Source organism: Camellia sinensis, chromosome 9 (assembly GCF_055761805.1).
Source record: "Camellia sinensis isolate YWXY chromosome 9, ASM5576180v1, whole genome shotgun sequence".
NCBI lineage: Eukaryota > Viridiplantae > Streptophyta > Magnoliopsida > Ericales > Theaceae > Camellia > Camellia sinensis.
In genome coordinates this window covers 110402051-110417059 of record NC_138969.1, presented here as the reverse complement: position 1 = coordinate 110417059, position 15009 = coordinate 110402051, and the positions used below count along the sequence as shown (strand labels likewise).

The window sequence follows — 15009 nt, the reverse complement described above, 5'->3', positions numbered from 1 at the left end:
TTCGATGATACATGTAATGCTTTATTTTGTAATACTCTGATGAATGAATTAATAGATTGTCTTCTTTAAATAATGAATGTCAATGATATATAAAATGGGTTATTTTGAGGGCGTTACATAATCGGTTGACAAGTAAAGAGTATCAACAAGGGGTGAAGTCATTCCTTGATTTTGCTACGGAAAATTTAGGCGTAGATGATGAAATTAGGTGTCCGTGTGTCGATTGCATTAATGGCACAAAATATAGCAGACAAGTTGTGTGGATGCACTTGATCCGAAGAGGCATGGCATCTTCGTATCTAACTTGGGTGCATCACGGGGAACATGTTCCCGTGTCTCGTCCTAGTGTATCAAATGACCAATATGGAGGTAGTGGCGAATGTATGACAGATATCGATGATCCGCCCATTGATGAATTGCCTACTATGTTGGAAGAAATTTATGTGAGTGGTCTTATGGATGATCATACCGACGAGGAACCTAATGGTTTGGAGAGAGAGGATTTGCATAAGTTCACTAGGTTATTCGAAGATGCACAACGCAAAGTTCACCCAACATGTGAAAAGTTTTCGGTGTTATCATTCGTCATTAAGATGCTTCATGTGAAGGTGTACAACAAATGGAGCAACAAGTCATTCGATATGGTTATGCAGGTATTTAAGGACATTCTACCAGAATGTGATCCAACAGTTCCATGGACACTCTATGATGCTAAGAAGTTCTTACGTGACTTGGGTTTGGGATATGAAACAATTCATTCGTGCAAGAATGATTGTGCACTATTTTGGAAGGAGAGTGCAAATTTGGAGAAATGCCCTACATGTGACACGTGTAGATACAAGTTAAACGATGATGGTGGTAAAAAGATTCCACACAAGGTATTGCGGTACTTTCCTTTGACACCGAGGTTGAAAAGACTGTATATGTCCAAAAAAACAGCCGCAAATATGAGATGGCACAATGAGAAGCGGGTGGATGATGACATCTTAAGGCACCCGGCCGATGGTGAAGCATGGAAGGACTTTGATAAGCAACATCCGACATTTTTTGATGATTGTCGAAATGTAAGGCTAGGGCTGGCAACAGATGGTTTCAATCCATTTGGGAATATGAGCACATCATATAGCATGTGGCCCGTAATCTTAATGCCTTACAATCTCCCACCGTGGAAGTGCATGAAAGAGCCATATTGCATGATGTCATTGCTTATTCCCGGACGATCGGCACCTGGAAGAGACATTGATGTTTACTTGCAACCACTAATAGAAGAATTGAAGAATTTGTGGGAGCATGGTGTGCAAACATATGATGCATCGAACGGGCAAATTTTTAGAATGCATGCGGCGGTAATGTGGACCATAAATGACTTCCCTGCGTACGGTAACATGTCAGGGTGGAGTACAAAGGGTTACTTGGCTTGCCCTAATTGTAACAATAATGCATCGTCTCAGGGATTACGAAGTAAAATAGGGTATATGGGTGCTCGTCGCCACTTTCCTGAGAACCACACTTGGCGAACAAGTAAGCTCTTCAATGGTCAAACGGAGCATAGGTCCAAACCTTTGGAGTTATCGGGGGACCAAATACTAGAGCAAATTGATTCTGGGACTTACAAGCCGTATGGAAAGCACCCACAAAATCGAAAACGACAAAGGAATGAACATCAAAATTTGAATTGGAGCAAGAGAAGCATTATGTTTGACTTGCCCTATTGGAAGACGTTGAAGCTTCGACACAACCTTGATGTCATGCATATTGAGAAGAACATATGTGACAATGTCGTTGGGACACTTTTGAGCGTAGATGGAAAGAACAAGGACACGGACAAAGCACGCTTAGATTTGGAGGACATGAAAATACGTAAAGAGTTACATTTGAAGAGGCGTTCTAATGGGTCCTTTGAGAAGCCTCCCGCATTGTTCACATTGTCAGTGAAAGAGAGAGAAGGCTTTTGTGATTTCTTGAAATCAATAAAGTACCCTGATGGCTATGCAGCAAATATCTCCAATTGCGTAAACACTCAAGCTGGAAAATTATCTGGCCTCAAAAGTCATGACAGTCATGTCCTTATACAACGACTTCTTCCAATTGGGATGCGTGGCTACCTGAATAAGGAAATTGGAACGACACTTTTTGAGTTGGGAAATTTCTTCAAACAATTGTGTTCAAAGACATTGAGGCGTTCAGATTTGCATAAATTGGATGAACAAATCGTACTCATACTTTGTAAGCTTGAGATGCTTTTCCTGCCGGCTTTTTTCGATGTCATGGTCCACTTGGCAATTCACTTGCCTCGAGAGGCTATGCTTGGAGGCCCAGTGCAATATCGATGGATGTACCCAATTGAGAGGTATTAACTCAGCCCTCGTGTTACTGTCAAATTTAAGTTAATGCTTTACTGCTGATATAAATATTGCAGTATAACATTGTTATGATGCTTGCAAAATTAGGTTGCTTGGCCGTCTAAAAGGGTTTGTGGCCAACAAAGCTCATCCTGAAGGTTCTATTGCCGAGGCTTACATTTCCAAAGAATGTACAACATTTTGTTCAATGTATTTGGATGGAGTTGAAACATTGTTTAACCGCCCAGAAAGGAATTATGACATGGGTGACCGTGGCCTAGGGTTGGCGGTATTCACTCAAACTGTACGTCCCTTTGGTCTAATGACAAGGGCGTCCGATGTGTCCATAGCTGAACGCGAGTTGGCTCATTGGTTTGTCCTACACAATAGCACAGAAGTGGATAAACACGTAGAGTATGAATCCTTCAAACGTATTTATAATGTTTTTGTTGTAAATTGATTAGTCTTTATCTTAGTAAATAGTTTTTGAATCGCATTTCTTGTAACTAGGGAGCACAAGAACTTGTTACACCAAAGAGCCGGTGCGTTCGACATCGAAAACAGACATCGGAAAGAATTTCCTAAATGGTTCAAAGATCATGTAAGCTAGTATTCTCATATCCTACCATAGATCGTACATTACGTAAATGTTACGCATGCTAGTAACATGACACATGTTCTTTATGTAGATGAATGAATTGCGGAGCCAACATTCCCCCGTAGCAACTGATGATATGTGGTCATTAGCCAATGGTCCTAGTGGCTTAGTGAACACATATTCAGGATGTATTTGTAATGGTGTCCGTTATCATACTATCGACCATGACAACCGTCGGAAAAGTCAGAATAGTGGATTAGTCGTGGAAGGGGAGCATGAAGGGCAATTGATACACTTCTATGAACACTTGTGCAGAGTGTGGGAACTGAACTATTTGTTCACACGTCGGATTGTATTGTTCCAATGTGAATGGTTTAACAGCGGTAATAGTAGAACTATGCGTGTAGAGCCACATTTCACAACAGTTGATGTAACAAGTCGATGGCACAAAGATGACTCATTTGTATTACCAAGTTAAGTTGAACAAGTATTCTATGTTAATGACACCAAATTAGGTACCAGTTGGAGAGTCGTTGAAAACTTTCAACATCGAGGAATTTGGGATGTGCCGGAGATGGATATCGTATAACCTGATGATGTGTTCCAACAAGAAGAAACCACCGAGGTCGTACCTACTATGGCTATTGATGATGATGTGGCTTTGCGTCGAGATGATATTGATTCTGAAATTATTCCCATGGAAGTTTTGCAATCTGTCAGAGGGGTAGAAGCCAAGGGTGTTACAGATGATGCCTTCATCTGTGATGATGAAGATGGATTAATGAGGGAGGGTGACGACACAGACGAAGAATATGACCTACAAAGTGATTTTGATACAGATGTTGATGTAGAATCTTGAATTTGGTCATCCTTTACTTCATGCCATAATTTGAGCAATGTGAATGTTCAATTGGTGCACAAATGCAAAGGAAACTCAAAATAATGAAGGGGGATCTATCTTCGTAAATGTCAATAAACTCAGCAATCAATGTGTGTTTAAGGCAGCTAATCGAAACTGAAATGGGTGGAGTTTTGCTGTGGGTGTACCCACTCAGTGCAGAAGTGCAGTCCCTGGACCCATGTTTTTGTTCTCTTCCATTCAATGTTTTTTTCCTCTGGTTTATCTCTGCCCTGCCTTTGCTGATCTGCCCTGGAAGGGTTGCTGTCCAGAATGTAGTGGGAGGCATTTTTGGTGTATCTTTGGTAGTGAAGTTTATGGTGTAGCTTTGGTATCTAACTGCTGCTTACTGTGTCAAGTAGAATGTTTTCTGAGGGGGCCTGGAGTACATTCTGTGGAGCTGCTGTCAAATGGTTGTCACTAGGTTAAATGTGGTGTTTTGTTGGGCTGCTGTCAAATGGAAGGGTGTTGGTCTGCATCTTGTTTGGCTGCAGCTATGCTGGTCAGATTGTGAGTTGAGCCCAGTTAAACCTGCATTCATTGAAGATCTGAATGGTTGGTGTATTTAATGGTCAGCATGGCAGTTTGTGCAATGGGTTACTCTGGGGTGTGCTGGTGGAATGTAACTGAATGGTGCCTTTTGGTGGAATGCATCTGATATAGGAAGCTCTGAGAACATCAACATTTGTTTGGCTGCAGCTATGCTGGTATGGCTGTAAAGCTGGTTTTGTCTGGTTGCTGCTGCAACTGTGTGGATGTTTTTAGGTTCAAGTTTGGGGCTGCCTCTGCTCTGTTTATGCTTTGTTGTTGCTATTTTATGGTTTTGTAGATAGAGATTAGAATAAGAGTTAACCATGAATAAATGAAGGAAGGGTTAGTTTGGAAGGGTTAGTTTGAATTCAATTGTAATATGTATGTGTACAGATTTTGAACAGTCTGGCTTTGAAATGCAAAGGGTCAGGTACTGAATCCTCTTTTGCTAGTCTGATATGCCTGGGATTATAAGTTTGATAAAATCATAGGCCATCATAGTTGACAATAGAGATGACAACTCCAAGAAAATTCTAAGGACCACCAAAATAAATATAGAGGCATTTCGGTACCCACTAAAACTGCCCACATAGGGCATATCAGCTTCCACATTAGGCATATCAGCTTCCACATTAGCCTACTTAAGAATCCAAAAGAAAAAGATACTTCTTATTATGAAGACTAAAAAAAATTACTCTCAGTGCTCATAGGATTCAAAACCTTGAATTACGTAACAAAGTTGCCACAGGTGAGAAGCTCATTAGAACTCTGGTTTTAAGAGTGTTAGAAGAATCATTTTTGACAATCAAATAACTCAAATCTCTGAAAGCAGGCTTTCACCACTTTTAAAGTAAAGCTAGTACTAGTAGTGAAGTAAATACAATATTCTATTTCCACGAAACTTCTTTCCAGATTCACTGAATGTATACTGTAGATACAATTTTATCTTAGAGTTACTTTCCCAAGCAACTGGAATCTTTTCAATATAGAATTCTTAATCCAGAAAAAAGAAGAAAAAAAAGTATATATAAAGAAATTCCAAGGGATAAGTATCAAAATGGTAGAAACCATAAATATAAGTAAACAGCACCATGAGGATACCTTATTCCGGGTAAATAATAAAGTGACATTATATGTGTGGGCCATCGCTTCAAAATTTGCAGGGGTATTTTCTGTGGATGTTGCCTGCACCCAGATTGCTGAAAGCAGGAGACTCACTTGGTGACTACTCAATCGGAGGGCAGTCAGATCCTGAAGAAGATTAGATAGATAAATCACTCAAAAGAGATCATTAGAAAAATGACAATAATCACAGTAAGGCAAAACCAAATGATAGATTGTGTTGCAACTTTCAAAGACTTGTGACATACTGCTTTTCCATTGACCATAGCATTCTTGAAACTAAATGATCGACCACGAGATGGACATTTTATAGATTGAGTCACGCCATTATCCAAAACTTGACTGACTTCCTCCTTGGGTTTGTCATTGCTTTCATCCTGAATTGAGAAACTTCCATTCTTTATCCTCTCTGAAGCAATTGGCGAAAACCCCAGGAGAGCTTGTGCAGGTCCTCCATTACATTAAGTTAAAATCATGCACCAAATATGGCAGTTATATTACGCCAGCTGGTATCATATTTTAACCTGTCCCTTCTCAAGTTTACTTATTTCAGTAATGTTAGACAGAAACCACCACAGGGAGTTTTGTGTTTATATTTGAACATTAGGGAGGCTATGCGCACATGAGCCAAACCACAAGAGGGTATAGTCAAAATTTCCTTTCTTTTTTCCTTGTGTTTCCGAAATATTTCTGTTTCAAAGTTGACTAAAACAGCACACCAAAACTAAATTTGATCCTTGCTCACGGGTTTACTTCTTAATAGTGGATTGTTGAGATTTTATGTGTTGTCTAAGTATGTTCAGAAAATTAAAAACAAAGGATAAATCTGATACGACTTAATCCTAAGGGGTGAAACTTCCCCACTTCCACATGAAAAAACCACACCAGGGCTAAAACTTTCCCCCACTACAACCAGACCCAGGTTCCACAGTTTTTTGTTACAACCTATTAATTCCATAACTTACCTCTTTCACTACCACAACTGATGAAATTACATAGAGATATGCATACAAGAATAGTCACGACAATTACCTAATTGCCTAGCACCTCTCCATTTCTCAGTTTCAAAAGGTATTACTTGACAAAATAAACAGGGCTTTTGGAATTTGACCATCAACAGAGTTCTTGCTAGTTAAATGAGTTGGAAAAACTCGTAAAGATTTTTCATGTACTAGACATGCACAATGAATGAGCAAAGTTGACCTATATAAGCATGGCTTGAAATTCCATAGGCTCCCAAAAATCAACTGCAGTTCAGAAGTAATGGAATTTGGAAATAGCATACACATAACGATCTTTAGGGTCTAATATTTCATAATCTGCCGAAGTTAGATTCCACTCTTCAAATTTTTAAAGTAGTCATTCAAGATGAAGCTTGAAACACATCTGAAAGCCATTTACAAACCTTATTTGCGAGAGATGACAACTCCAAGAAAATTCAGTTTATATAGTTGCTCGTGTAGCTTGAATGGTTATATTAATTTATTAATCGTTTAATTTCTTGTTCGTAGAATATGTGCCTTTCTTTAGACCTGCTATATCCTAATTTCTTGTCTACTGTTGATTTGTAGGACGATATCATATTTGAAGTGCTTTTGCAACTGTTTCACGTGTCCTTCGGTGCCAAGCAACAGTAAGCAACACATGCTAGAATAGTTTTAGTGGTTATTAAGAGTATTGGTTGCTAAGAAGTCTTTAATGAGTCTTTTTAGAGCTTGAATGTCGGGTCTGCCAAGACAGATGTGATGATATGCTTTATAATGTTTCAAACCTTTTCAACCCCATACACCTATTCCATCTTTTTCTTGCAGAGGCAAGTTCAATATTTATAGATAATGGGAACAACTAAGACTTCTTATCCCAATGTATATACTTTTATTTCGTTGATACAAAGAAAATGCCTTTATGTTCTATTCTTCACTTACCAGGCGAAGTTATTAAATAAAGTAATACAAGCACTCCTAACTTGTTTGCAGTTACACTATGATCATCAAGTGCTTCTTGATGACCTAATTTCAAAAGATACAGGAGCCGAAGCTGCTGAATATCTGTTGAGGTAGTTTAGTTACTTGAATTGTACTTTGATCTTTCCTCTGAAGTTGTGAATACTAGATTTTCATGAATCATATGCGTAAGAAAAACTGTTGCCTGCTTTAGATATGTTGAGAAGTGCAGGTTTTTTTAGAGCTTACTTTAGGTAGGCAATGTATTTTCTTTTTCAGTTTTTATTGGTTGGCGTAGTTGATGCAAACAAATGCAATGCATTGCAAGATAGTACCAGAGGATGGAACTTTGCCTGAGCTCTAGCTCATCCTTGTATCTGTATGAATTTGGGGGTGCTTTTAATGAACTTCTCAGTTTCGAAATTAGTTGAGTTAGTTCATGCCTTCAAAATTATTTTTTGTCCAAACTAACTAAAGTAGGCATATCATGGCATATTGGAAAATGGAAAATGGTGTTACTTGTGTTATTGTATAGTTCATGTATTATTTTTGTCTGCAATAATCAAGCGGACTTATTTTTGTCTAGTTCATGTATTTAGTGTTACTTATGTTATTGCAGATTGGAAAATGGTTCCTGGCTTAAAGACTGGTCGGCTTCGGAAGAAGACACTCACGTAGCCAGAAACAGACTCGCCAGCTGCTATTCCTTTAGGATCACCCGTTGCTCCGTCTCCTGTTCTACCCGTCCGATCAAATGTGGGACCATCTCATCATGTCACTAGCCAACCAATGGTTGATTCTGATGAGACACAAGCCCCATCCGAAACGCAGCCGAGTGGCGTAGGTAAGAATAAAGTGTATAAAATTTGTCAATTACCACATGCCATTGCCATTGTTTTTTTGTAGCCAAATTTTAGGCAATTTTCATGATGTTATGTTGTTAACAGGGACTTCGAAGCCCCTACGTGTACATGGACCGACACTTGGCAAGGGCATACAAAAAATAATTAGAGCCAAAAAAGGGGAAATATGTTATGTTCACATCGATCGTGGGTTGAATGCAATGACTGGCAAGTATGCCACTCCAGCAACTAACGAGTTAGGAATTCAAATTAGAACCTTGTGCCCTTTGAAAGATGTGAAGTCATGGCTGGATCTTGATGAGACTACAAAAGCTGCCGTCATCCAAGGAGTTCTTGTAACTAATATTACTTGTCCACAATATGTAATTGTATTATGTGAGTAATAAGAAAGACTAATATGTAATGATTACTATTTCAATTTGTTTTGCATGTAGGACAAGTTTCAAATTGGAGACGATTTCCACAATGACTTACAAGCACAGGAGATTGTGAATAAGAAGGCCTATGGGTTGTACAAAGATTGGAGGTACACCTTGAAGCAAGAGTTAGAATTGTTAGAAGGACTTCCACGTGATGAGATCTATGGTCATCCGCCCGTAGGGGTGAGTTTAGATAATTGGAAGCATTTGATCGATGTGGCATGGCAAGATGCATCTCACCAGGTAAAATAATAGACTAGATAGAGTAGATACATCTATGTGAAAATGTGCAATGCCTTAACATTGACAAAAAAATTGTTTATCTGCTTGACTTATTTTTAGAAACGGTCAAAAGCTGGCAAGAGTAATAGGAGTCAATTGCCGTACAATCATACCAATGGGTCTCGCTCATTTCCTATCGCGATGGCTGCTATGGTGAGTTCGATTTTTTTTAAACTTGAATCCATTATATGTTGTTTGGATATGAAAAATGTTATGTTCTGCTACACATATATATATATATATGTTAAAATCTGTTAGCAAACATGTACTGTCTGCAAAAAATATGTCTGTCAAAAATCTGCCTACATGTTTGCATTCTAAATCTGCCTACACTATACTCTGTCTTTCTTTCGAAATCTGTCTCGCAAAATCTAAACTATACTCTGTTTACACTATAATACACAATCTGTCTACACTATAATACAGTATATATAAATCTGTCTACACTATAATACATAATCTGAACTATATATACTGCACTATACTACAAAATGTAAACTATACTCTAAAAATCTGTCTAAACTATAATACAGATTGTGTATAGTTCAGATTTATAAATCTGTGTACACTATACTACACTATAATACAGTATACACAATAGTTTTACTAAATCTGTCTACACTAATTCATACACAATCTGAACTATATATACTGCCCAAAATCTAAACTATACTCCGTTTTTCACTTAAGATCATTAGTCTTGCAGCTCTTTGTGTTTTAGATTTAAGTTAATACATTCACAAAAAACAGATATTCCTATACATACACCATGTTATAATACACATAATCTGAAGTGATTATAAGTGGCTATGTGCGAAAATCTGTTGGACATAATCTGTTTGAGAAATTCTGTTTGATAATCTCTACTAACATAGCTCATATAAATCTGTTGGACATAATCTGTTTGAATTTAAAATCAATGAGGATTGGGTTAATTTGATTATGAGCTATGTTACTAATAGCCACTCCTTCATACTTTGGAATGGAGAAGTGATTAATGGTATCCATAATGAAAGGGGCGTAAGGGAAGGTGACCCAATCTCACCTTACCTTACCTCTTTGTACTCTATATGGAAAGACTCTCAAACATGATCACTTCCAAGGTTAAAGATCGCACTTGGAAGGGCATTAAAGCCTCTAGAAATAGTCCCCCACTTTCTCACTTGTTCTTTGCTGATGACCTCATACTCTTTGCCAAAGCTGATCAACCCAACTGTGAAATTATCATGGATGTTCTCATTGAATTTTGTGATGTGTCTGGGCAGAAAGTCAACCATGCTAAATCTAAACTTTTTGCCTCTTCTAACCTTCCTAGACATAAAGCTATGACCATGGCAGTTTGAAAGTAGGATCCCCCTGACGTAAGATCTTGGTAAATACCTGGGATCCCTACTTCTCCATGAAAGAGTTAACAAGACCATGTTCAATGAGATCATAGAAAGGATGAAGACTAGACTCTCAGGGTGGAAAGCTAGAAATCTATCTCTTGCTGGCAGAACCACTCTCATTTTGTCTGTGACCTCAATTATTCCCAGTTCATTTGGTGTGTTGGGATAATGTGTGTAAAACAAAAGTTGAAGGGGGACTAGGTATTAGAAAAGTTAAAGATCACAATGCATCCCTTCTCATTAAACTTGGATGGAAAATTCTTAGTGAGAAAGACAAACTTTGGTGCTAAGTACTACAGTGTAAATATCTTAAGAATAACACCATATTCAATTGGCCCATAAGGAAAAGATCATCTCATACTTAAGAATAACACCCAATCATTAGTCTAGTAACATAGCTCATATAAATCTGTTAATGATAATCTCTTTGAATTCGAACTAGAATAGTGCTACCTCTATTTCCAAATCTGGCTGCAAATCTGTCTGAAAATCTGGCAGAAAATCTGTCTCCAAATCTATCTCCCAATCTGTCCAGCAATTTGTTTAAAAATCTGTTCATGGAAATTTGTCTGTTTGGTGCATAAAGTGTCATTGATTTATACATTGATGTGTTAACAGGTAGCAAAAGATGGAGAGTTGGATTTCCCAAAGTTCTATGAGGACAGCCACACTTTAAAGAAAACGAATGACTGGATCCATCCAAAATGCCGTGAGCTGCATGTAAGTATGTGACAACGAAATACATGTATTCAATATTTTCTTGTACTTAGTACCTAATAATACATATATGTTGCCAAAGTTTTTTTCGTCTTATTTATTTGAAATGACAGCAAGAGATGGTCAATGTACAAGCGGCTGCCATCGAGTCGGGGACGCCATTGACACAAGAGGAGATTTCAAGGCAAGTGCTTGGACAGAAGAAAAGGTACTTGCTTGGATTTGGGAGTGGCCCACAACCGTCTACCATATTTACAACACGAGCACACGATAAGGACATGGAGGCAATGTGAGCTGAGGTGGAGGCACTTCGTGAGGAGCGGCAAAAAGATCATGACGAGTTAATGAAAGAGCGAGAGGAGTGCGAGAGATGTTACAATGAGCTGTTGAAAGAACGAGAGGAGCGCATTCAACTATCCAATGAGATGTTGAAAGAGCGGGAGGAGGGACAAAAGGCAAGGGACGAGACAAATACAAAGGTCGAGCATCTCAATAACGTAGTCGCCAAACTGTCACAACTCTTGGGAATCTAAGTTGGGCATCCGACGTTTGGTTTTTGGTAAGAACAATTTCATTAATGTCACACTTACTTTGTTTAAATATGTTCGCTTCAAGAGTTGAAAATGTCATCAATTTTTGAGTTATTTGGGGTTAATGATTTCTTGTGTAGTTACTAGAGTTTGGTATTGAGTTTTCTTAACAATGAACTTGTATTTAAAATATGTACTTGATTAAGATTAACTATAGTAGAAACATGTTAAAAAAACATAGTGAATTTCAATCTTCGTTTAGAGTAACATGTGAACTTCAACAGTGGTATTTTGAATAGTAACTCGAATATGTGTTTAAAAGTAATGGTAACCTTCCCGGTGACAAAAGTGACACGTTAGGACAGACGGTACGTAAATAGGACACATACGTTGGGAGTTAGAGTTGAAAAAGTCATAAACTTAGACGAAAAAAAGGGTTCGGGGGGCGAAAATGCGAAATAGCCCCCGAAACACTATTTTCTCATAACGGGAAGCTTCCCGGTGATAAATGTGACATGTAGGGACAGACGGTATGTAAATAGCACGCCTACGTTGGGAATTAGAGTTGAAAATGTTATAAACTTAGTCGAAAAAAGGGGTTCGGGGGGCGAAAATGCAAAGCATCCCCCAAAACACTGTTTTCTCATAACGGGAAGCTTCCCGGTGACAAAAGTGACACGTTGGGACAGACGGTACGTAAATAGCACGCCTACGTTGGGAATTAGAGTTGAAAATGTCATAAACTTAGTCGAAAATAGGGGTTCGGGGGCCGAAAATGCAAAGCAGCCCCCGAAATTTTATTTTCTGGTAACGGGAAGCTTCCCGGTGATAAATGTGACATGTAGGGATAGACGGTACATAAATAGGACACCTACTTTGGGAATTAGAGTTGAAAATGTCATAAACTTAGTCGAAAAAAGGGGTTCCGGGGGCGAAAATGCAAAGCATCCCCCAAAACACTGTTTTCTCATAACGGGAAGCTTCCCGGTGATAAATGTGACATGTAGGGACAGACGGTACGTAAATAGCACGCCTACGTTGGGAATTAGAGTTGAAAATGTCATAAACTTAGTCGAAAAAAGGGGTTCGGGGGGCGAAAATGCAAAGCATCCCCCAAAACACTGTTTTCTCATAACGGGAAGCTTCCCGGTGATAAATGTGACATATAGGGACAGACGGTACGTAAATAGCACGCCTACGTTGGGAATTAGAGTTGAAAATGTCATAAACTTTGTCGAAAAAAGGGGTTCGGGGGGCGAAAATGCAAAGCATCCCCCCAAAAAATGTTTTCTCATAACGGGAAGCTTCCCGGTGATAAATGTGACATGTAGGGACAGACGGTACGTAAATAGCACGCCTACGTTGGGAATTAGAGTTGAAAATGTCATAAACTTAGTCGAAAATAGGGGTTCGGGGGGCGAAAATGCAAAGTAGGCCCCGAAATTTTATTTTCTGGTAACGAGAAGCTTCCCGTTGATAAATGTGACATCTACGGACAGACGGTACATAAATAGGACACCTACTTTGGGAATTAGAGTTGAAAATGTCATAAACTTTGTCGAAAAAAGGGGTTCGGGGGGCGAAAATGCAAAACAGCCCCGAGCCACTGTTTTTCCGTAATAGGAAGCTTCTCGGTGATAAATGTGACATATAGGTGTCCATAATACGTAAGTAGGACTAGAACTAAATGTGACAAATGATATATCCTGTTGACCTAGTCCTTTGGAAATTGGAACAAAGGATTTGTAAAGTTCAGCTAAGGTTTAGGCGCAATTGTGTATTTGATAAGTTTAACTATCACCACTACAAAATGTGCAATAGTTGAACAATAGATAGTTCATATACATAACATGGCCTCAAGATTTGGCTGATGGGAGGATAATTCCTCAGCAACAGAATAGGGAACTTAGGACTAAAGAAGCTAAGTATTGAAGGTACGTATCAAAATTAGATGGTGTAATGGAAGAATAGTTAAGCATAATCTTATATAGCTCGTCCCCATAAGCCTTTAAAGAACCCAAGGCATTACTCATTCACAAACAGAAGCATATCTACATCTATAAACCCACTAATTAGTTTATTCTTTAAGGAAAGTGTTTCCAAAATTTCAATGAGTATATCGAGAAAATTAGAATCTTTTACGAAGAAAAAGACCATATTAATTTCCATCCGTGGAGGTCAGAAAAACACTGAACTAACGTAACTGGAAGCTTCGTGGAGGTCACAAAAGCATAACCATAGTGAGTTTTATGGATACCAGACAAACTGTAATGATGGGTTTTCTTACATTTTTATAACAAATAATTTTTGGATGAAATGGTAAGTACACCCAAAATTTTGGTAATTTCATAATACCTACACAATTTACTTTCACATTTAAGTACTAAAATTTACTTCGATAGATTTAGAGATAAAAAAGCTAAAACAAGAACTCATGATGGATTCATGTTTGGATGTCTTGCATTAGTTAATAGATATCACTGTCCTTGTCTTTTAATTTTTGAAATTATTACGATATATATATGTCGTCCAGAAGTGCCATTACACGCACCGAACTAATGATTTTTTCCCCCTTTCTTGCAGATGTTTTTGGACATACAAATGTGGATATGTTTTTGTTGACAAGTACCGGGAGGGCATTTTTTTCATATCTCTATCCGTATATATAGTGGTTTGTAAAAAAATTTTTGTTGGTAGCAATTAACATAGCACGTGGTACATAATATAATTTTTGTTGTGGTACAAAAGTTGTAGGTGCACAATGAATTTGGTTATTCCAGTATTATGTATTGAATTAATTAAATTATTGACGTGGACTTAGACTTGGTTCTTATGAAATTTGTAATATATATATATAATTGGATGTTCAATATTAATTTTTTGGATGGTTGGAACTGAAATGTGTGTAATTGTTGTTGAATGCTTCATAACATATTTACCGTTGATGGATACAGGAATGCTGATTAATAATGGATACAGGTGCACCAAATATTTTAATTAAAAAAAAATGTGTAACGTATTTGGCCACCAAATATTTTGGTAGGTAAATATGTAATCAAATGTTTTGGTGACTAAGAATTTAGTAGCAAAAACATAACCCATTAATTTTTTGCGACCAAATAATTAGTAGCTAAAACAATTGAGAAAGAGATAAAGAAAGTATTGGCTACTAAATTTTTTAGTCACGGAAAAAATATGGTGTCATTTGGCTACTAAAATGTTTGGTGGCAAAAAATGAAGAAGTGAATGTGAGCAGGCTTTTGGCTACAAAACTTTTAGTGGGCAAAAGTAACAATGACAAAAATTACTTAGTCACTAAAAATATGTATTCTATTGGTGACAAAAATGTTTGGTGTATAATAGTTATTCTTAAATT

The 15009-nt window shown here is 37.9% G+C and overlaps 2 protein-coding genes across 2 annotated transcripts; both read left to right on the top strand.

Moving 5' to 3' along the window:
• Positions 1-383: 383 nt before the first annotated feature.
• LOC145799681 (uncharacterized) lies at positions 384-3418 on the top strand. The gene is made up of 6 exons (XM_082889292.1): positions 384-1064; positions 1452-1860; positions 1996-2350; positions 2451-2714; positions 2853-2943; positions 3032-3418. The coding sequence occupies exons 1-6, from the start codon at positions 384-386 to the stop codon at positions 3416-3418; spliced, it is 2187 nt and encodes a 728-aa protein (XP_082745418.1).
• A 5004-nt stretch (positions 3419-8422) lies between these two features.
• Positions 8423-11396, top strand: LOC114259822 (uncharacterized). The gene is made up of 5 exons (XM_082889291.1): positions 8423-8632; positions 8732-8959; positions 9059-9151; positions 11005-11106; positions 11217-11396. The coding sequence occupies exons 1-5, from the start codon at positions 8498-8500 to the stop codon at positions 11394-11396; spliced, it is 738 nt and encodes a 245-aa protein (XP_082745417.1). The 5' UTR covers positions 8423-8497.
• Positions 11397-15009: the final 3613 nt, after the last annotated feature.